At 36.4% G+C, this 22,863-nt stretch overlaps 1 protein-coding gene across 2 annotated transcripts in view; it reads left to right on the top strand.

Moving 5' to 3' along the window:
- The window catches only part of klar (klarsicht), a 62,561-nt gene extending 41,177 nt beyond the window's left edge, over positions 1-21,384 (top strand). The window contains exons 11-20 of one of the 2 annotated variants that reach the window (XM_011306401.1): positions 226-632; positions 1,028-1,142; positions 1,237-1,851; positions 1,977-2,114; positions 3,970-4,069; positions 7,777-7,958; positions 11,367-11,530; positions 13,917-14,118; positions 16,869-17,230; positions 18,321-21,384. In XM_011306401.1, the coding sequence (XP_011304703.1) occupies positions 226-632; positions 1,028-1,142; positions 1,237-1,851; positions 1,977-2,114; positions 3,970-4,069; positions 7,777-7,958; positions 11,367-11,530; positions 13,917-14,118; positions 16,869-17,230; positions 18,321-18,591 (2,556 nt within the window). In that variant the 3' untranslated portion in view covers positions 18,592-21,384. Of the gene's footprint in view, positions 1-225; positions 633-1,027; positions 1,143-1,236; positions 1,852-1,973; positions 2,115-3,969; positions 4,070-7,776; positions 7,959-11,366; positions 11,531-13,916; positions 14,119-16,868; positions 17,231-18,320 lie in introns of both variants that reach the window. The other variant, XM_011306400.1, reaches the window with a different exon arrangement.
- Positions 21,385-22,863: the final 1,479 nt, after the last annotated feature.

Below are 22,863 nucleotides of genomic sequence, written 5' to 3'. Positions count from 1 at the left end.
CATCTGTTTTTCGAGTGAAAAAAGATGGAGATCTATCAGGATAATGACAATAATCTTCCTTGCTCTGATACTTTCTGAGAAAAGGTGTTCCCATTTTATTTTTTATTTAACTTATTATTTCGGAGAAATGAAATCACGAATAAGCAGTTGTCTATTATTTAAAGAGAACTTTAACCTCTTCAATGAAAATTGATGAATGACGAATGTTTTTATAATTTTTAATAGAGCTGGCAACCTCTGGACAGCTGTGACGCGAGTGGTGAATACACGACCGGTGAGTCTGATGTTGAAAAACAATCAGTATCCTCTGAGGATCTTCACAGCAGTATTGCAACGTATCGTCGTTGCGAAGGTGGACTTGGCTGTGTGTCCCAGGCTGTTTCCCAGGAGATATTTAATGATAATGAAAAAACTCTTGTAAATGAGGCTAACAATCATGCTGATGGTACACCAAAAGTCGTTATGAGGACAAAGAGGAAGTCAGATGGCAAACGACCGTGGAGTGTTTCCTGTGTATTTGGACAATTGAATACTAACAATGACTCGGCCATTTCACAATTCTCTATTTCGGAAACGGCACTCCATCAATTGGTCTCATCGACACCAACCAAAGCTGTGTCCTTGGATGCAACGTAAGTATAATAATAATGATACTGGAGTTCATTCAAGTCGACTTATGGCGGAATAAGTCAATTTATTCCGATCGATATATTTTTTTTTTTATACCACAACCAATTGACTTATTCCGCTTTTTCATCCAATAAAAGTATAATTATTTATTTTCACTCAGATCATTTCCTGGGGATATGCAATAGAATATGTTAATAAATGATTTTCGAAAAAAAAAGAGCATCTCATCACCCTTTAGCACTTGGCTACAGGAATAATAATGAAATTACAATAAGAAACACGGAAATAATCATGAAAAAATTCTATTAAAATTCTTACAACGTGGATACACAGTTTTTGTTACACAAAAAAATCAATCAACTTCTTATTAATTTTTTTTTCAAACTATTTTCTTAAGTGGCTCACGTGCTCCTTTCAACAACTCAACATTGACCTTGCTAGAGGAGAATGGACGAGTGGTCCGAAACAGTTCGATGAGGAAGAAGAAGAGTCGACTACGCAAAAAGACGCTGGTAAGAGAATGACTGAATAAAAGAGCGATAATTGAATTGAGATGAATTTATCGAATAAAAACGGAGGTAACATAATTTTTATTTCTGTTAACAGAGTCGTAAGAGTGAATCAGGCTCTGACGGGATGAATGCAAATCATTCGGGTGGAAGTGACGCGAGTTCAACTCATCAGCGCATGAATGTTAGAAAATCACTGGATAGTCGTACGAGATTGATGCCTAAAGATTGCCACAAGTGCATTGTCTCGTATGTTACTTACGGTTCGACAATTTCATGTAATTTACACCACGAAACAACGGAAAGAGTAATTCTCACTGATCCCCCGCCATCCATCAAACTCACCTGTTGCACACCAGAGCCCTCGTCAGTTGACACACAGGAGAACAATCGGGCACATAGAAATTACGAGGATAATCTGATTGACACTGTTTTCAAGAGGAATGAGCTCGTTAGCCCCATCAATGGAGACAGTGATATTGAAAAGAATAGCCTTGAGAATAATTCATTCTCAGAGCAGGCTTGGGATAGTTATCAGGAGAAGTACATGAGTGAGCCGTACAGTGAAGCCGCTGATGTCGAGACTGCGAGGAAACTTCTCGAATTTGGTGATGATTATAGGAATTTTTTGGACAGCCAGTCAGACTGCGCGTCTAGTCTGGGCGCTGTGAGGAGCTGTTCGTCACCAATTGCTGCCAGTAGACTTCATTCTGTAAGATTTATGGCATTTTTTAATTTATTGGGTTGAAGAGAAGAAGATTGGATGGAAATTGTTGTTGTATTATTATTATTTTTTGAGGCCAGTTTTGTTTATCGGGCAATTTTATATTTTAGCAGGATTTGAGAGATTCATCTGAGGACAGTGACAGTGATGCAGAGGAGCTGCGGAGAGTCGTTGATAAGTCCTACAAAAAGTTACTAGTCATGGAGAGCCACTTTGCTCGTGCCAATGGCCTCAGGGCAACTAAAGACAATGTACGTATAGATGTGAAGCGTGTTGTCTCATCTCCAAGTCCCTTTGGTCTCATTGTTGTTAATCAGGCTCAGAAAACTAAAAATGCATATGGATCATTTTTGGAATTTTTCATTCATTGCATAAAAAAAAGTATTATGGTTGTGACAAGACGAGCTTCTGATTTATTCTCTTGGATCTGTGACAGAGTTAAAAACTTTAAAATTCGTTTTTGTTAGTTGTAAGTAAAGGACAAAATGTTTTCTTTCATGGAATAAAGTGTTGAGGTAATTGAATTTGGAGTTATCGTATAGTTGAATAAATGTTGTACAAAGGTTTGAACAGTTTTTGAATTGAATTGTTTTGTTAAAGTTGTGATACCACCGATGCTGAAAGTTATGATACAGTAACAATCAGATTTTTTCTGGAAAATACAGGGTGCCCCATTGATGCATGCATTTTTTTAAGCTTTCAAGGTCGTGCTTGCAAGCTGCAAGTGCAAGCTACACAATTGCAAGCAATCGCCTTCTACACTTGTATGAAATTTCTTTTTCTTGCTGAATGATTTTCAAACACCAAATTATCCATGTGAATTCCTTTGATTCTCGAAAAATGAGTTTTCGTATCAAATTAAAGATGAAGAGAAAAATTATCGAGAAAAATTGTTTCAAATGAGACACCCTATATAATAAAGCGTTGAAAGATAACGAGCTTGCATGGCTCGAGTGATTTTGAATTTTTTTTCCAATAAATTCTGTTCCCGCTATGAAAATAAATGAATGAATTTCTCTCCACGAGAACATGTGGTTTATCATGTGTTAATATTGATTGACAATTAATATTCAATTGATGTTTCATGAATTAAACATATGACTGATTATGCGATGAGAGTTAACAGGAAAATTGTCTGTACATGAGATTTTTTTTTTCGTTATTGAGTCACATGACGGGAGAAATAATTACGGAAAATATACCAGCCCGCAAAAGAGCGTAAATGCTAGATCAGGAACGGGAAAATCGTCGGAAGTTGATGAGTAATTATAAAGAATGGCAAATTTCCGTTTGCATTAAACGGAATAAATCCCGTCTTTGCGGTTAATTTTCCCGTTCGGAGATAATAATAAAAATGGATGCTCATTTGAAGAACACTTGTATTCATCTGAACTATTTAAATCGATTCATTAAGATAGAGATTACCGTGATTTATTATTTGAACCGTGCAAAACTGACCTACCATATTCTCGCGGAATGATCAATGATTGGAAAAATTGAGCAATTCTGAATTGATGCAATAATTATTGGGCAATTTATTTTCAATAAAAACTTTAATGGAGTCTGGAGCAATATTCTATTGTCGAAACCTTGATTTTTGGGAAATCCTTTTTCCGTACTTTTTCTGGAATTAGTACTTTGAAAAAAATTTGAAAATCATTACGGAAAAAAAACCCATCTCAACAGCCCGGAAATATATTATTTCCTATAAAAAGCTGGAAAAAATGTGAGAAATGAAATAACAAAGAATATAGTTAACGAAGGGAAAAAAAAATTTTTTTTATAAAACTAACAAGGAACACTACATCCGTGTTTCCTTTTTATTGCTCTCCCCCTCCTCCTTTCTATCTCCCAAGGAATCAACAATTGCACAATTGCTTTTCATTACTTGTCATAAACTGCTGATGATCGTAATAAACATTCGCAAAAAGCGACAATTCTCCAAAAATAAAAATGAAAATGATAAAAACTATTTCTATAATTTTAATACCACAATGGGAAGCAGATCCAATAAATTCACTTGATACATTATAATTTAGTAATGATAATAATAATGATGATGATTATGCTGATGTTAAATATTAAATATATGAAAATTTGTTGCAGATGGAAGTGGAATGCGTTTGCAAGGAGAACATTCGAAGTCTGCAGGCATTAGTAGAGCCAGACTGTCAGAGAGGAGAAAAGAGTGTGAAGCAAGTGCGAGGTAAGTACGTCAACCTAGGCATATGTACATCGACATTGACCTCACTATCATGCACCACTGCCGTATTGGTGACCGCATTAAGCGCAATCTTGTTCCTCTTCACGTCCTGACACGGTACGAGGATGCAACTCCATAATCCGTTGAAGAAAAATCCATAAAAAATCAAATACACAAAAAAAAAGAATCTATATTGCTAGAACGGTTGAACTCTACTATTTCCAAAACGAATGCCTCATTATTTTTTTCTTTTTACTCATTTCACTCTATTTCTTTGAATAATTTGTTTAAATGGAATTCATTAACACTTCATGCACTAGATTTCATTTTATTCATAACTCACTCATTCAGTAGTTTTTAATGGGAATTATTCTTTTTGATTCTGTAGATAATGTATTTGATTATCATTAATAAATATCGCTTTTTAGCAAATATTTCACTGATTAGTATTTATAAGTTCATGCATGCACTCACGCATTATTTACCTCTTCATATTACTCAAACTCATCACGCACGGTCTCTTCAACTGCTTTCATACTTTCAATTTTATGCATTCCCTTCTAATTTACCCGTTTCTCTCAAACATTTTATCTCTCGTATTTAGTACTCGATACCTGCCAATGAATTCACGAAAGTATTTGATTGCAAAATCTCGTATAATTCGTTACTTTACATATGCAGGCGGATAAAATTAACATTGCTGATACATGTGATCACAATAATTCTCTGATAATGAAAGTTTTAATAACTCAGCCATGAAAAATCATAATTAATTACTGATTACTGACATCAATTTTTTATTGATGGAGTAACTTGAAAAAGTAAAAGAAATAAACAGTAGATCTCCTTTGTTCTCAATCTCAATGATCCAACTTTCCGGTAATATTGACAATTACTCTGGCACCTATTAGAGCTGGGGTGTTCCCGATGAAATGTTGAATCAATTAACCGCTGCAATGGAGGAGAAAAGAAAATGAAATGAAAATTAATGGCGTAGGTGGTTGATCGAGGCAGAGTCTCGACAAACGATCGAGCTGGTGTCCGCCTTCGAGTCACTGGTGCTCTACGCCTTTCCTCAGTCTTTCAACAAACCGAGTCAGGGGCACAGTTGTACGCGTTCTCATCATTAAATTAAATCCATTGAATCCTCTGTGTTGTCATTGTCATTCTGTCCCCCAAAAATTGATAAAAAATAAATAATAGTCCCAGTGACATTTGATAAAAAACCTCAATCCAAGAACGAACGTTTAAAAAGTTTTCTCATCTCATGGCGATTTCAGTGAGTTGAAGATTTTTTTGGAGACCAAAATGTCAAGTGCCTTCATTAATTATTAGATGTTATTAATTGGCAATGCGTGTTGAAGTTGTTCAAACGATGTTTGTGCAAACAGACATCACCGGTGAAGATCTTTCTGACGATAGATTCATCATTAATAGAGGTACACCTACTGTTGAAATTTCTTTTTCATTTCATTGGGGTTAATGACACTTTGATAACTAAAAAGTTTCTCCAGACAACGGGACCTCTTGAGACCTTGGTTCACTGACCTGAAGCTCTTGTTCTTGTTCTTGTTCTTGTTTTTGTTTTTGTTCTTGTTCCTATTCTTATATTATTTCCATTTTCTTCATACAAATCTTTTAATCCAATTTAGATTCAACCTTACACTCAAGCTTTGAACTTTATCTTCAGTGGTTTGTTCAACTGTATCTCTGGTGTCCTTGAGTCGAATTGCATTACTGGGTGCTTCCGTTTATATTTATACTCGTTTATCACGTAATAAGTATGTCGGTTGGCACTTGAGTTTATGTCAGTGAGAAAAACAGCTGTGTGGCATTACATAAATCCGCGGCACGCATGTTTGCATTTGAAAAGCACTGGGGAATTAGGATTCGATTAATATTTTGAGGCTAGATGATAATTCATTGATAACCATTAATTCGTGCATTATTTGGACATTTGTTGGGAGAAAGCTAATAGCTATGCAGAAAGAAAAGATTCTTTTGTAGACCGGAAAAATGCTGTTGGGAAAATCGGATCACAATTATGAAACAATAAAACTATGTTGTTAATTACCTTCTGGAAAAAAAAACCGGATCTTTCTCGGTGATTTCTCCTTTCACTAGAGTTTCAATTGATAATTAGCTTTACCGCGGAGATGCATCAAACTCATCGCTATTTCATCAAATAATTATTAATTGCATTAATTTTTTCGTAATTTATATAAAAAAATATAGGAGATTAATAAGAGAGTTGTAAGAGAAAAATAATCCTGTCCAAAGTGAAGACTCTCCTCCAATACTTTCCATTCTTTCAGTCCTTGTAAGAACAAATTAAATGCCTCGGGTCTATTTAAAAAATGTACTTTCACTCTTGACAAATTTACGTCAATCAAGGCGTGAAACTCCACGATTCAAATCAAACTATTTTTTATTTTTTCAATAATTTTATTTGATCAGAAAATGCTTTATTAAAAAAACATACATCCGGTATTTGAAAATTTAATTTGATGGTCGATCAATTTCATTTTCATCGGTGAATTTTTATTTTACGAGGAAAGTATCGAATTCATGAAATTCATGAGGTGATATCAAAAAATTTCATGACAAACAGATTAATTTCAGAGTTCTCCATCATCGCATTTTTTATTCGTTTTTTTTTTTAATTCGGGAAGTGCGAGATAATATGGGCAATGAACTTTAATCAACTCAATCAATTTAACCTTAATGAATTAATTAGTTTCTTCAAATATAGAAACATGTCGAGATACTACGATTCGATTTGATAGACATCAGTCATCACAAGGAATATTTTCCCACCCAAAAAAATAGGATTCAGTCGAGTAGTTTTTGAGATTTGAAATTAAAAAGATTTTTCGAGAAATTGGTAGATCTCTAAAAATGTTTCAAGCTTCCAAGATTCGGCAAAATTTCAAACGCATGTCCATATTACCCCAGACCGTCCTCGAAGGATGAAAATTAGAAGCCCCTAAAACGGTACATTAAAATGATATATTTTTACTTTGCCATGGTTGTGGGAAGAAGAAGCCTTAGATGTTAACTCATCGAAAGCATGCGTGGAGGTTCTCCAATCATGCGAAAAGTGGACTCCGTTATAGAAGATCAGATGAATGTGCTGTATGATATTGAGGTCGTGAGTCCGAAGCTGTAAACCCGATCTCAAAGATTGTGTAATGATTGCCAAAGGGAGATGGCCCTCATAAATCCCAAGAGTTCAATAAATCTTCTGATTCTAATCAAATTCTCTCCCATTATCTCCGCTTCTCGTTTAATTTTTGTTTTTTCGTGTACCGCTATTGACACGGACTCATACACTTCTCCTTTTGGTATATATCCTATAAAAAAAAACCGGTCTCGATATATCAGACCGAGGTCGCGGCTTCTCCAGACGAGATTCGTACCTTGACCACTAACTTACTTTTTTTTTTTTATATAGTTCTTTATTTTTCTTCACCATTGTTCCGTTAGAACTGGTGCACTTGAAATTCTTTCTTCACTTTGAAATATTAAAATAATGATAACGTAGTGTATGGAACTGATAAGATAAGGAAATGGCGATTAATTGCGCAAAAGAATGAAGTGAACCTAAGGAACAGGTTGTTGGGAAATTTTTCAAGTGCCTTGAGACTTTTTTTTGTTGATGTTTCTCACATGATTGATTCCATTGTTTTTATTTTCTTTGTTATTTCCAGGGTTGACTGAGAGGTGGGAAAATCTGTCCCACAAAGCCGAAGAGGCACAACGGGCTGGTGTCCTTCAAAGAGAATTGGCCGCTATGCATTTGGAGTTTAGAGAAGCTTATGAGAGGCTCATTTCGCATGAGATTATTCTCGAGCCGGATCACGAGCTCGCTCAGCGTATCAATCAAATCACGGTGAGTCAATACGTATTATTAATTCACCCAAGAGATCGACGGACTGATCATTCCTTATGAATTGGATGGAAATGATAAGTCAATCGGTCTCCCATACGATATCTAACTATAAACACCTGCCTACTGACTCCTAATTTCTTCATAATTACATTATTGTATCACTTGATGACATTATCTGATAATCTGCGACACAACGCAATATTAGAATAGGAATCCTTTTCGAATTGACTGCAATATTTCACAATTTCTGTATTACCTACAGCGTAAGCCCTACCTTATCAACTGTTGCATCATTACCTACAACTCATAAAACAATGCCCTTCATTATCAACACTAAAAAATCAAAAATTATTAATTGGAAAGCGTCGACGAATATTATAGATTAATCTCACACGATTGGGCAAAAATGGAATTTTTCTATTCTGAAAAAAAAATATTGAAAATCCGAATTTTCGGTTTATGCAATTAATTTGGGTATTAATCGTAAATAGGTGAATAGATGATAATGTAAATTTTTTTTTTGGTCTAAAATTTGAGATAAAAAAAATGATTTTGAAGAATGGATGAGGGATATTGTAGGCATAGGGCTGGAAGGGAGGCAAATACTGAAGTAAAAGCGTAGTCGTGTCGCACGTACGATCGTCGACGTACGACGTGCCCTGCATGAGGAAAACTCACTGGAGAGGAAACCAACCCCCGGGGATGGTGGTATAACGCACTTGGTGGCTCCTACACTTCCACCGACTGTTGGCCCTCTGCATCGAGCCCACAATACCCTTTGGGCCATCCTCATTGCTCAGACCAAACACATGCTCCCTATCTATCATCAAGATGTATTAGCCCTCAACATTTGCTGTGCTGTACTCGTCTCACTTCTGCATTATGCACGAAGTAGACGAGTAGTACCTGCTTTCAGCGACGTGGAGCATTGCAATTCGGCCAAGTCAAGAGAACAATACTTTACAAATTTCCCAACCGACATCGATTTTTCTTTTTCATTTTCATTCATAAACATTTTTAACACACAAGTTTGACGATTGTTCTTTTATATGAATTTATATGACAATCTTGGAAACTAAATTCCACAAAATGATATCTTCACATGGATACTAATATTTCATGTTCTACAATACGCGATGAAATGGACAATGGATAGGAAAAAAAAATGATAAGAATAGAGTTGCGAATCACATAATGTATTATGCATTCGTAAACACGCGTTGCTGATAGGGCTCAGACGTTTTTGCATTCAGGATGGGTGGATGGTGGTTAGAAAGAAGGAAGAGCGACAGATGATGAAAAAGATATGAGGGAAACACTGGTGCGAGATTATGTTGTATTGCTGTTGCGGATAAACCATACTAATGTACCTTCAGCATTTATTGTCGTCACATTGTTGTCGAACGTGCTTTAACTTGAAAAATTACTAAATCTGTTTAACATTCATTCTCTTCTGACTTTCCTCTTGTCTTATCACCGATGAGCCGTATCAACAGCACATAATAATCTTGATTCGATTTTAAAGTCTTGGAGAATAAACTTTCATGGAATAATCCAAGTCTTTTTGAGTCATTTATTTGTTTATTGTTATATAATATTCAAAAAAATGCAATCAAATGAGTAATGACATGCAAAATGGCATGGGCTCAAGTAAATTCATTGAATTGATAAAAAAAAATCTACTCTGCATCCTGCATATGTAAATGGCTTCACGTCCGGGTTTTCAAGTTTAAAATGGAATTTTTTAATGAAAAAACAATTTTTATTATTAGTCGGAAAGCTTGAGCATTGCTGTGCCACCGTCTCGCCTCATGAGCATTCATGTCTCGACATCGAAGCGGTTGTTCTGTATATACCGAATTCGAATCAATTGATTGGCTGTTGATTGGAAATTGAATTAGATCGGAATGCGCGTGTCTCTCTTTGTGGGAAAGGGGATTGTGGAAAGGAGGGAAAAGAGAGAAAGGCAAAACGTAGTAGTGTACCATTGTCGACTGCTTCTGGCATTGGCAGTGTGACTTGAATACAAATTCCAGCCATTTTTGCCAACCCGAGGGGGAAGAAATGTCTGTCGTTCGACTTCCGCTCTTCTGGCGTGTCATCTGATTGTTCATAGTCCCACAAAGTGTTTTTCCAAATTTTATAAATTTCTTTCGCCTTTATATTTTTAAGATTCAAAACTGAGAAATTGCAATAAGTCTTGTTGTCAATACTTTCGCCGGAATTATTGAGAGATTGATGCAAGTATGTTACATTCACTTTTCATGACTTAGCACTGTAGCATGACTTGTTGGATCTAGCTTTGGTCAACTCAACTCAACTCAACTTGAACTACTCATTGAAGCCTCGAATAAAGATAGATAGAAAGATAGAGATTTTACTAAAAGGAAAACTAATTTAAAAAATGTATTAAATGGTTTGTCTCATTTGGATGATGTCAAACATTGACACTTGGTTACATTTAAATGTTGACCCAAGCTTGCATCAATCGTCAGAGCCAGCGTTATCTCAGGCAGTTAGCGATGAATCAATTTCGATCCAAACTTCTTTCATTTGTCGAAATTAATGTATTGATAATTGATCTAATCTCTGTGACATGATGATAAAAGACATGAGTAGATTTTAATGGGAAAATGCAGTTTGAGATTTTCGACCTTGCGTCGAACACCTGTCGTCAATTAGTAGTCTTGGGTTAGCGGTAATAACCGTATCAAAACGAGGACATAAACGTGTCCTACGAAGTTTACATCCTCGGTTTGCTCACGAATGTGTAGAACAGGAGAAGAGAATGGGGAGGGCCACCGGTTGGATGGTAAGGGATGTAAGTGGTTGGTTGGGCGCGGAACTGCGATGGAGTAACCGCGTCACGTTGTCACGTCTCCGTCGTCCTACTTGAAGCGACCGACCGCCACCGCATAAATAACCCCTCTTTCCAACCCCCCTGTTTACGACATTGCACCACACCATGTAAGAGGACCCGTGTACCAAACCCTTCCGTGACCAGCGACCAATGCCACTTTTCATCATAAAACATCCTGCGACACTCATCATCTTCACCTAGCTAAATTCACTAATTCTCCCCTAGTTCTATGATCAGCCTCACCTCTGATTCTGGTTTCGATGATTTGGGTGATAATTATTCTATAAGCATTAGATCATCTTGCAATATAGCAATCAAATGAATAATATACAAACCAGAATTATCATTAAGAAAAATCCTCTTTTTGCCTTAACCAATACGTTTTTAGCATTTTGTTGGATAAAACCACAGAGTTCGTACATTTTATCATCTAAACGGCCATCAATTCACCCTCGGTTGAACATTTTTTTAGGAGGAGTATGGGTGTGCGATTCATTTGAGTTAAGTTGCGGGAACGAGGCAGTAAAAATGTATATTTGATGTTACAGAGTGAGCTTGCTACACTGAGGGAACGCAAAAGCGCAATGCTAGCGCTCAATGTATCAGCACACCGGTTGATCACGGATCTGGGGCCAGCTGCCACCTCAGTCTCTGTATCTCTCAAAGATGCTGTTGCTGATTTGTACAGAGTGTGGGATGAAGCATTTCAAAGGTAAATATTTAAAGAGCTGTAAAGTCTAGAAAGTTCAAATCCATATTTTTAAAAAAATGCCATCGAAGGTCGGATAATGTCGGTTGTTGGACAACGTCTTTTGAATTTTCAATTGAAAACAGTAGCTAACCGGCGCAGTGGTTAAGATCGTGGCCTTACAACGGATAGGTTCCAGGTTCGATTCATAAGCAGCTTTAAAAAGTTCTGATCAATCGCCCCATACTCTCATCCGACTCGAAGCGATGTAAAATAAGCATTTAAAAAAAAAAGTGATTTCGATTCTCTGTTGAATCGAATTTTTCAACAGGCACCGATGAGCGGGAGGTTGGTAATAGAGTAACTGCCTGTATCGACATGGTTTTTCCTGTGGTTTCCCATGTCAGTCCTATGTTCTATAGGAGAGTGAATACGGTACAGTATAGGATTCACAGCTGCATGCATAGGGTGAGATAGGGTGAAAAAGGGCCGGAATATAAAATGATAAGTGATTGGAATAGACCCTCGAAAATATACATCTCAAAACTGAAATCTGACAAATTAGTCTATTTTGATGGGGAAAAATCAGCCTTTATAGTAAAAATTAAGTTCAGAGACGTAATTTAGGAGAATGAAAATGTCAATTGGTGAAAGGTGAAATAGCTCGGGGACATAGTGGGTTCATTGGGCAGCGGTTGACGTTGGCCAAATATTGTGGGAGGTAATGAAGCCTCCAATGCAAACAGAGAGTGAGAAAAAGGGAAAAAGGCAAAAGGAAGATGGCGTGATACGTATAGGGGGATCTGGGCTTTCGAGACCCGTGTCACGGGATTACCCGGGATTTCCCTCGGATTCTGTCCTTTAATCGGACTTCCCCCTTCTATATACCCAACGGCGTGTCACTTACACTTCCAGTCTTAGCGACTTTCTACCCTATTTTACTCATTCTTCATTTGTTCAAAGATTTAATCATCAATCAAGATCAGAGAAAGAAACATTGAAAATAAATCCATTGATGACTGCTTCTAATTAATATCTTCTCTTTAATTATTTTAAGAAACTTTAAACTTCATTGTTTCTGTATGACTTATACAATGTGTAATATTACAGAATTTTTTTTTAAATAATCTTTCTTATATATCTTATATATAAATTAAAATAGTCATTGAGAGTAGGAGAATAAAAAGAATATTGTTTGATTATAAATATTCAATATTTGGGATTGGATATTTTGCGAATGAGCCAACACAGAAATCAGAGAGGAGATTTAAAGCTCGGGTCTTTGAGTCAGTGGTCAAGTCCCTCCTCTGACCATCCCATGGGAAATCCCTATCGGCGGTGGGGGATCATAGGATACGGTTTAGGAATTAAAATAGGGATTAATGAATTACAGGTGGGACTAATATTCTCTCTGGAATTCCATTAAATATTCACTCCTCTCTTTCATTTTATTGTCTCACAAAAAATAATATTATAAAGAATTATATCAGTTGGGAGTTTACCCCAAGATTCGAATATTTTTAATGGATTTGATATAATTAGTAAAATGAATTTTCAACTAATTATTGGCGAAGAAAAAAAATATTTAGCAAGGTAGAGTCAGCCATTTTAAAAGCCATAATGTCCGAGGTAAAAGCGTCAAGAAACGTCGAGTTTACAACCGCGAGGTATGTCATATAATAAAACAGACTGTCCAGTTTTCATTACCCCATGAAGCATTAACGATCGTCTTCTGGGCATCAGATCACCCTCTCATTCCTATCTCCCTTACGTTATTTATTTATCCATTTTTTTCCCCGAATGTTGGAAGGTTTGTATTGATGGAGCGTGTAGAAAAAAGGGGGTTTGCCAATCAGATCGATACATCGAGATTGCACTTGAACACGGTAAAATGTTATTCTTCGCCCTGGGGTCCCAGGGGTGAACGAATTCTAGTAATAATTTGGAAGGAGAGTATTTACAAAAAGGCTTGGGGGTCGACGGGTCGCGATTAATCTCCCTACCTATCCAGAAATGGAAATATTTTCCTGCTAGAAATATTCCGGGTGAAAAAAATTGTAATCGAAAGGGTTTTTTCCAAATTTTCAAAAAATTTCTGGAAAAATTTTCAGAAATTAAAAAAAAAAATCGGGAAGCAAAACAAGTGCTTTGAAAAAATTTTCAAAACCTTTCCCAAAAATAAATTTTCTTTCTTTTCCGATCTCTTTTGTTTCAAAAAAAAAATATTCTGACAAGTTTTCCAGAAATTTTTTATAATTTTTTTTACCCGACATTGCAATTCTTTAAATTGAAGTTCTTCATATTTTTTTATTATTTAGAAAATTTGCATAATTGTGAAAAGTGTGTGTTATAAGATGAATGAGAAATTCAGTGATCATTTCTAATTGAAATTTAATTGTTTTTTTTTTAGGGGAAACCAGCAATTATGTGCCCTCCAGGCTGTTCAACAATTCAGTGCGCGTCTGACAGAACTCCAGAATGCACTTCAAAGGGACAAAGATACTCTGGCAGTTCTGGACGCAGCTCTGCAAGCTGGTGCCACCTCCGAAGTGGCATCTTCGGTTCGAGACGTCGCCAGACTGCTCTCGGAAAAGCAGGATGTGAACTCGCAGGTAAATTCACCGCCATACATTGAAAATTTTTGCATGCATAACTGACAATTGCTCATTATAGATCGAATCATTCAACGGAAATTGAATGAATTTTTAAAAGACACATAGAAGATACATTCAGAAATTAGTCACTGAATCAGGATGAAAGGAGGAAATGAGAAAATATCGGTTTCCATCGGAAATTAGTCTTCATATAATTCGAGATGTTTTAGTCCCACTTCTGATGATGAAGGCAAATCAATGAAGAACTAAATAAAAAATACTAATGGCAACGAAATATAAATTTTTAACTTGTTATTGGTGAAATAGTGAATTAGTAGTGTTGAAGAAATTGATTGTTAAATAATTAGCATGCAAGGTGGCAAGGCATCGGGGAAAATGATGGTTCTGTCAAATTGGTCACAGTCTTCAAAGAAGTCGTTTCCCCTCCTGTACCTTCTCGGCAAGAAAAATCATTTTTTTTTCTTGAGAATTCTTTGGGAGTGGATTTGCATATAAAGTAAAACTCTTACCCTACGAGTTGGTTTCTCATCGTGGGACTTTTCCAATCGGCCCTCTTCTCGCACTCATTTTCCACGTCAGGGAGACATACTGCTTTACTTGACTAAACCAAGATACTCTCGTACTCCTTTTTACATACTCCTTCTGCGCTTCTCTTTCTTGTTTCTCTTTGTCACTCGGCATGCGCCACGACGTGATCCCTCTGCTCATATAAAAGAAATAAGCCGATACTCTATGCTCCTAAGGAGACACACCACTTCTTCTTCGGATCTCCTCGTTGGAGCTACGACTCCCTCGAGAATCATTTCGGATATTCTGCATTGCCATTCCCCCACTTCTATTTCAAAATCATGTTTTTCCTTTTTTCTCTCTAACGTCCTACATTCCGCAACTAGCTTTCAGAGTAACTGATTTTCCTTGATTTTTTTACATCTATTAGACCGGGTAAAAAAAAAAATTTTGAAAATTTGGAAAAAATATTCCGTTTATAATTCCATTATTAAACATTTTCTCCCTATGATTTCTATGAGTGAAAAAAAATATTAGGTTTAAATTTAATAATAATCGGAAACAATAAAATTGGTAATAATTATTATAATTGTCTTCGGGGTGGATTTCTAATTATTATTTCAAGTTAGAAGTTACAAAATCAATTGTAATAAAAGTATCGTAACTCGATGTAATCTCAATCCATTAATTTTCCCAGCGTTTTATTTTCCTCACGCTCTTTGTACGAGTGAAAATTGCAACGATTTAGCAAGAAAGATCCAAAGCAATGTATTAAAAGATGCATCCATAAGGGCGAGAGTCTAGTAGAAAACCGAAGAAAATGTCTCGTTGTGTGGCGACGGATACCCAGTGATATTAAATTTGTATTTTTACGCTGATTCCACGGGCCATTGGAGTACGTGAGACGAAAGAAAATCGTCCGGGCGATTAACGATCCAAGCCTCCCCAGGGAAAAACCGGCTCACCTTTTTCGGGGGGCTGGCGTCCACCAGAGAAAAAAAAATCCCCCATCTCTTTTCTACTGCCTTGACCCTTGTATCTGATATTTTATTTAGTATCTATCAATATGGAGGGATGCTGGATTATCGTGCCAACAATGCGCTTGATAACTCTCCACAATTTCTTGAAATTTCAACTTTCAACAATTCTTTGTTCACCAATATTTTATAATTAAAACTCATGTAATGTATTATAATGGGTGAGAGATATTTTTTGTTGTTGAAAGGAAAAGTAATGAAGTTGAAAAAACGTCAACTCTCTTTGAAGTGAAATTTTCACTGGACATTATTTTCATTGGACACAGATTGATATTCAGTTTCCAATGTACCTCCAGGATAAATTGAGAAAGTAATCGAAGGAAGCAGTAAAATTGGTAGAATTGCATTGCCTTATATGATCGGAAAAAGTGAAGAAAAAGTGGTGGAGGAATTTCTCCTGTTGTTTGAAATGGTTGAAACTATTTGGATTGCACTATTTGTGAAAAATAAAAAGATCTTCAGGAGGATGACGTAGATTGTGATATTTTGATTATTGATGTTTAAAATGAAAGGAAAAATTTGATCAAGTAAAGTTTGAAGTTGAGGTCGCTTGGTGTTTGACCCCTTGAGTACTTCTACAACGGCACACCTAACACGACTAGACTAGGTTGATACTTGGGAATCGGAGAGAGACTACTTGGTATGCGGATCGCGCTTTTCATTACCGGAGGCTCGTTCCCCGTCGTCTCTGGCGCTCTAGCTGCAAACAGCCTAAATCTACTCTCGCTTCTTGGTTTCCCTTGGTTTCCCTGAGGTTCCCTTTTGCCTCCGTCTGAGTTCCTTGACTACCAAGGAACACACCACTACCACCATCACCATCACCACTCCTCCAGGGCTTTCCCTCTTTCCCTTTTCCTCTCTTCTTTCTCTTTACCCGGGATTTCCGTTGAATCTATATCCTTGCCTTTGCTCTCCTTGGCTTAGACTCTCACTGGATTATACAGTATTCAAAAAACACAAGCCAAATTCATTTTACACTACACTGACAAAACAAATTGTTTTTACCCAATGTTCATGCACTTTGGAGAAGTATTTACTTCTTTAATACTTTTGTTTCCCCTCGTCATTTTGGGAATTCTTCTAAGCGTTTATTTATTTCTATTATGTTAGGATTACGAAACCTATCATCACTCGCAAATCATCACCCGATTTTTTAATGATTTGTGACACATTGATTGATAAATCGAATTTTTTAATTTTCAGAATACGATAAAAGATGAAACGCTGATGGAGGGTGTGACGAAGAAATTCCCTGAGCCTGGTGTAATGAGTCTCGGTCAAGAAGGTGGGACATTCTCAGACAGTGGTATATCAGACAGTGGAAGTGAACAAGAGTTGAGTGAACGTGAGCGTAGACTTGCTGCACTGCGTCGACTGACTCGTACCCTGGAGAGTCAACTAGCTCCTGGTTCTGATGCACTACTGGAGCTCTGGAAGAGAGTGGAAGATGCTGAGGCTGAATTGAGGAGCCTTCAGAAGCAGTGTCGAGAGCTGATTGTCAGAACTGCTGCAAGTGTAGACGCCAAAGTCGCTAATAGGAATACCCAGACCAAATTTCCACCAAGGTAAATACTCCCAGCAAATAAATAAATAAATAAAATTAATACGCGCCGGAAAATGCGTCTTCAGTCGCAGATTATTAATCTGTAATTTTTTAATAGTCTTTTAATAGTCTTTTTTTTCATAAGTATAAATAAAGTGTCATTTTTTGAAGTGGTCGTCTGGCAATTTGCATAACGTTGAAATGAGGAGTTGAGAGAGGCTATTTAGCCCCCTAAGTGTGTAGCTAAAAGAAAGTAAGAGATGGGGAGTTAAAAGTCAGTTCATAACGTCGCCTCTATAACGAGCTCTATAGCTCTTGCTCTTTCATTTGAATATAAGGTGTTAGTGGGTGGAAGGAAGAAGGAAAATTTCTCAGAGTGTGAACAATAAGTACGTTTGAACAGAGTAGAACACTAAGGAAATGAATTATAGGATTTCATAAGCACCTTCTATCCCCCGTTTGGTGCGCATGACACCCTTCTACAAATTCTCTCACTCCTTAATATAACTTTGAGGAATTTCCCTGGGCTCACATGTTGGCCTCACATATATATCATACCTCATCAATTCTATATTTACTCGTAAATTCTCACGTTCTTAATCTACCATTTTTTATTTTCTCCTTCTTTACCATACGTTTTTTTTTCCATTTTAATTATTATATTTTTTACGCTGACAACGTGAAACCTCACGTTCTCTCTAGATGAAATTATTCCCCAATTTTCACCATCTCAATCACCTCATTTAACTTTGTTTCGAGGAGTATCATCACCCCTTCTTTTTTTATAGTTTCGTTTAATCACTGGCCGGTCGACTCGGGGGTAATAGGTTTAGTTGTTGGGATCACGCAAAAGCAACCCTGGTATTGCGTCGTAAAAAAAAAGTTGTAAAAACTCTCTTACGCGTCTTCGCGGCTTTTCGACGGCTTTTCGACGGAATTTTTTTTTCAGCCGTGTCGTTTTATTCTGTTGAGGAATAAAAATGTCTACGACTTTTTCTTTATTCGCCGTGAATTCAATAATTCTTTTTCAACCGATAATTTGCGATAGAATAATTAGGTAAAATACAATATTCCGTTTGAAAATAATGGAAATATTGATTTATTATTTTCAGTAAACGTAAGAAAAGACTGGCGTCAACGAGCAGCGATTTCCTTGACAAGTCAAAACAGGCAGTGGCAGAAGATGATCCTGAAGATGATCCAAACATGCCAAAGAGTTGGGTCTGGAGAATCCTCAGAGCAGCTTTGCCTTTTCAATTGGCGATCGTAGCACTTTTTTGTGCTGCCTGTCTTCTGGAGCCACACTGCTGTGAGGCTGGAAACAGTCTGAATTTATCTCTGACACCCCAGCTTCGTTACGTCCGAGGACCACCTCCAGTCTAAGAGCAATATCTAAATGAGAGCTCAAGGATCGAGAAGATTCTATAATTTTCGGTTAATCCAAAATATCAACGACATCAGGTCTTGATAGGTAGTATTTGAAATGATACGTTGAGTATCGAGTAATTATTTTTTTTCTCAATTGTCGACTTGAAGACATGAGGTAAGTGAATATGTCCTGTTTACGTGAATTTTTATACAATCACACGTGCAAAGACTAAACTTTTATAATAACCCGAGACTGAACGTAACAGGGTTTATGTGTATCTCAAAAGAGAATATTAATATTCATTATTAATATAAATATTTTTCACATTTTATAAATGTACATAGAAAAAAATAATGCATGGATGATCAAAATTATTTTCGTACTCATATTTTCCAGTAATCGTAAATTCGACCAGAGAATCAATTTATAGATTTTTCGGCTGAAATTTGAGAATGCCTTTTTATATATTTTCTATAGGAGTGTGCCAATAATTCGTGAAGGCTAGTATATGAGTAAACTTCACGTTCGCCTGACGGCCATTTATCTCACCTTTTTTTATCCATTTTTATTTGTTAGAATTACAGAGTTTTTACGTTATGTTGCATGCTGTATGATAAATCAGGAGTTCCCTGATGTCTTAAAGTATTTTTCAATATCAGATCAATGATTTTTACTGGAAGAAGAAATAAAAATATTATGCGAGAGTGTTTTAATATCATTATTTATACTATAGGTATGGAAAAATTGTATGTATATATATAACTTTCAAGAGAAATATGGGAAAACGATGGAGAATGTTGTACTCTCGAAGATGTATTGCTTTAACAATTTAAAAAATCACTTTTTATTCAGAATCACTACCAAGTGCCCAGTAAAAACGTCCAATATTTAGTATCCCATAATATTTATAATATTATGATTCTTTCATGTGACTAGTCATTGGACAATGGACATAATCAAGTTATTGTCCCAGTTATTTTTTTTTGTAAATGTCAAATGTATTGAAGTGCCTTGGGGATGGAAATTGAGGAAAAGGTCAAATTAATGCTTGATAAGGAGATAAGTTTTTTGCAAGAATAACATTTGTTTTGTGACGATGGATAAGATATTTCTTTTGTCTATTGAACAAATTCAATAAAAAATATTCCGTTCAATAAATTTTCAATTTTCCGGTGTACAGGACTTAAAACTGGAAAATTTCTTGCAAAGCCTGAGACACAATTAAGACTCGAGAAAAATAAAGTCCTAGATTCCTTTGAGACTTGACGAAGTGATTTGAAGAAGTATCAAGTATTAATTTTTTTCAAGTTATTCAATTTATTTCCAAAGAATTAAAAATTTCATTGAATTCCAAACGCGTCTCTGAAAGAAATCATTTCGACTTATCTCCTTATTCAGTAAAACTTGTGAGAATTAGAGGTGAGGAGAATTTGTCCTTTGGCTATCACCTGTATCAATAGAATGTACAGTGGAGATCCTCCAATATTTTTTATTTACTCGAGGACATCTCTTAGAAATTTACGAGACAAAGTGGGAAGACGAGCACTGCAAAATGGGAAAAGCAGTATGTTTTATTTGAAGATATGAGTAATCAAATAAAGTTCGTGCGTCATTAGCATGAAATAGACTTGATGGGGAGAGCTTTCAGTATGAAAAAAGAGAGCAGCTTCCAGCGTAAGATAGAGTCCAGTACTTATGCATGAATATAAATGAAACGATAATAACTTAATACCGTGATAAGACAACTAAAAGAAGAGCAGTGAGATGAAAAATGGAGAATATGTAGACGTTGGCATAAAGAGGGACTGTCCATTCGTTGTTACACCAATTTGAAATAATATTGCATTATTATTTTGAATATCGGTGGAGAAGAAATATGATGTGGACGCAGTGGTCTCTTCTCAAACTGACGTCTACATATGATTCGTGTCGATGCGAAACTTGATGGAATAAACAGTGCCTGAAAAATAGATTCCCCAGCCCGAACACGAGGAACATATTTTAAAGAATATTTGACATTCTAGACAGCCTTAGTACATTATCATGCAAAATACATTGCATTTACTTGGGGAATATTAAACTGAGAACTAGGATGTTTTGGCGTTCTACCGCCTTACATTAACATCATGATAATGTGTATAAAGTACCTGAACATAAACATACTATTCATCCATATTATAATTGTTCAATAATATTGGATTAATTATAATATATGTACTCTAATTTGAATGAAACGTTTGTAATGAGCTTTTTTAAAATGTATTTTAACGTCAGCTGACGGTTAATGCTCTATAATATTTTGCATGCATTTTTCTCTTTCAAACGGGTGACAAAATGAATGAAAAAAAAAATGAAAAATAAAAAAATATCACCTATATATGATTATTAGGGAATAATCTACCTTAGGATGAAGAGATTTGCATTGTAAAATTTTTTAAACTCAGCCTATGTATCGATCGAAAGCACCATTGTAGCTTCTATTATAGGAGATAATCTCATTTTCATTTTGAGGATGGTGAGAAGCTGATTTTTTATAAATTCTATCTGAGATCTTATTGACTCAATCATAAATGAGGAGGCGCAGTTGCTCAAGGCACGCCCCATGGGGATTCGATCCGACTTTTAGGAGTTTCCAAAAATTATAATTCATGAATTTCACTCATCATTCGATGTATTTGTAACGTTTCATCCATCAATCTAACACAGTTCTGTACTAACAAATGTACTGGATAAGTATGGCTATCGAATACGCATTGTACTTCGGCATTTTCTGGAAATAAAGGAAAATAATTTTTTTTTTTTTGGAATTAATTGTGTTTTTATTTATCATGGTGTTTGATAAATCCAATTGAACCACAGGATCAAAGTGAGATGGACCTTTGAGAAATCTATTGACGACGGCGGAAATTGCGGAAGGTATGATTGATAATTTGACTACCATCCCCTTTTATTTATGTTTTTATAGCGTTCGACATTTTTGTGACGTCAAAGAAGTCGAACATGATAATTCTCGATATAATTTTTACAAGAAAAATTACTGAAAAAATGGATAGCCCAGACGAGGGTTTATATAGATATAAATAAAAGCTGAAATAAAAGCCGAAGGGGGAATATGGCAATGTAGAAATGGCAAGTACTTAACGCCGAAGTACTTTGACTTGGAGGAAAGGAGGGACGCAATGCACTAATGCCGACAATTGAGGCCCCGAGGATAATGATTCCTCGGCTCGATTGATACATAGGGTAGGCCCCATGATTGGCGGTATTCAACCAATCCCCATTCTCTCTCTCTCTTTCCTCTTGACTCTCTCAAGTCGAGAGAGTCCGCTGTATATCCACAGGTTCAAGGGTCAATCTTGCCATGTTATTACGACTCACACCTGTAGTCCCGTGCCTTGATCCACACCGAATTATTTTCCGTCGAGAAATCCACTTAACCGCACTCACAACGTCCACCTCTCTTCCTCTATTTTTTTTCCCCTTCATTGCCCATCGGTAAAATGCGGGTTATCCCTTTGCAGTCGGACTCATTACGACCCAGGAAAATTAGCTATGGAATGTATATGCAATTTTATTAAAGTAGTAATGTAAGAGTTCTCTTGCTAACTCAGTGCCTCATTTTTTCGCAATCATACCACAGGCTCATTTATTTGCAATTGGACGAAAAAGTTCATCAAGTTTAGAGTTCAGTAATTTTCAATCTCCAAGCAGCGAAACATTGCATGCACAAGTTTCCAACTAGTTCGCACTAGATTCGTGAATTTGTCACGTTAAGATGCTACCTGACCGATAGTGCGAAAATTCCAATCTAATGGCAAAAGTTTTAATGCCACTAATTCGTAATTTATTTGAAACGCTTTTGGTCTGGAGGAATGGCGGAGAGGAGGAGAGACTCAGATGCAGAGAGTTTGGTGGAATAAACGAGGGAAGACGGAGGATCCTCGAGGAAAAGAGAAGGAACATTATTTTTATAGGAAGCAGGAGTCGAGGCAAATGGTCTGTGGCGCTCCTGATGACTCCCCGAGGTCTGTTTTTACCCCTCTCCGTACGTCCAGCTGCGCTTTGACATGCCACTTCTTCGAGGAGAAGGGTTGAAAGAAGAAAGAGAGAAAATATAAATCAACGTGAGGGCATTTTGATTAAATTTTTTATTGCTCACTTTAAAACCCTTGACCCCCACCCCCCAGTTGATTTAGAGCAGTAAAAGTCTTGGCTTTTTTTTATCCCTTTCATTTGTCGCCCCTATCGCACATTTTCTGCCGACTTTTTCTCATTAAATCTCATTT

This window comes from Fopius arisanus, unplaced genomic scaffold, assembly GCF_000806365.1.
Source record: "Fopius arisanus strain USDA-PBARC FA_bdor unplaced genomic scaffold, ASM80636v1 scaffold00047, whole genome shotgun sequence".
In the NCBI taxonomy this organism is placed as follows: domain Eukaryota; kingdom Metazoa; phylum Arthropoda; class Insecta; order Hymenoptera; family Braconidae; genus Fopius; species Fopius arisanus.
Note: the sequence above shows the minus strand (reverse complement) of the source record. Positions and strands in the feature narration are given on the sequence as shown.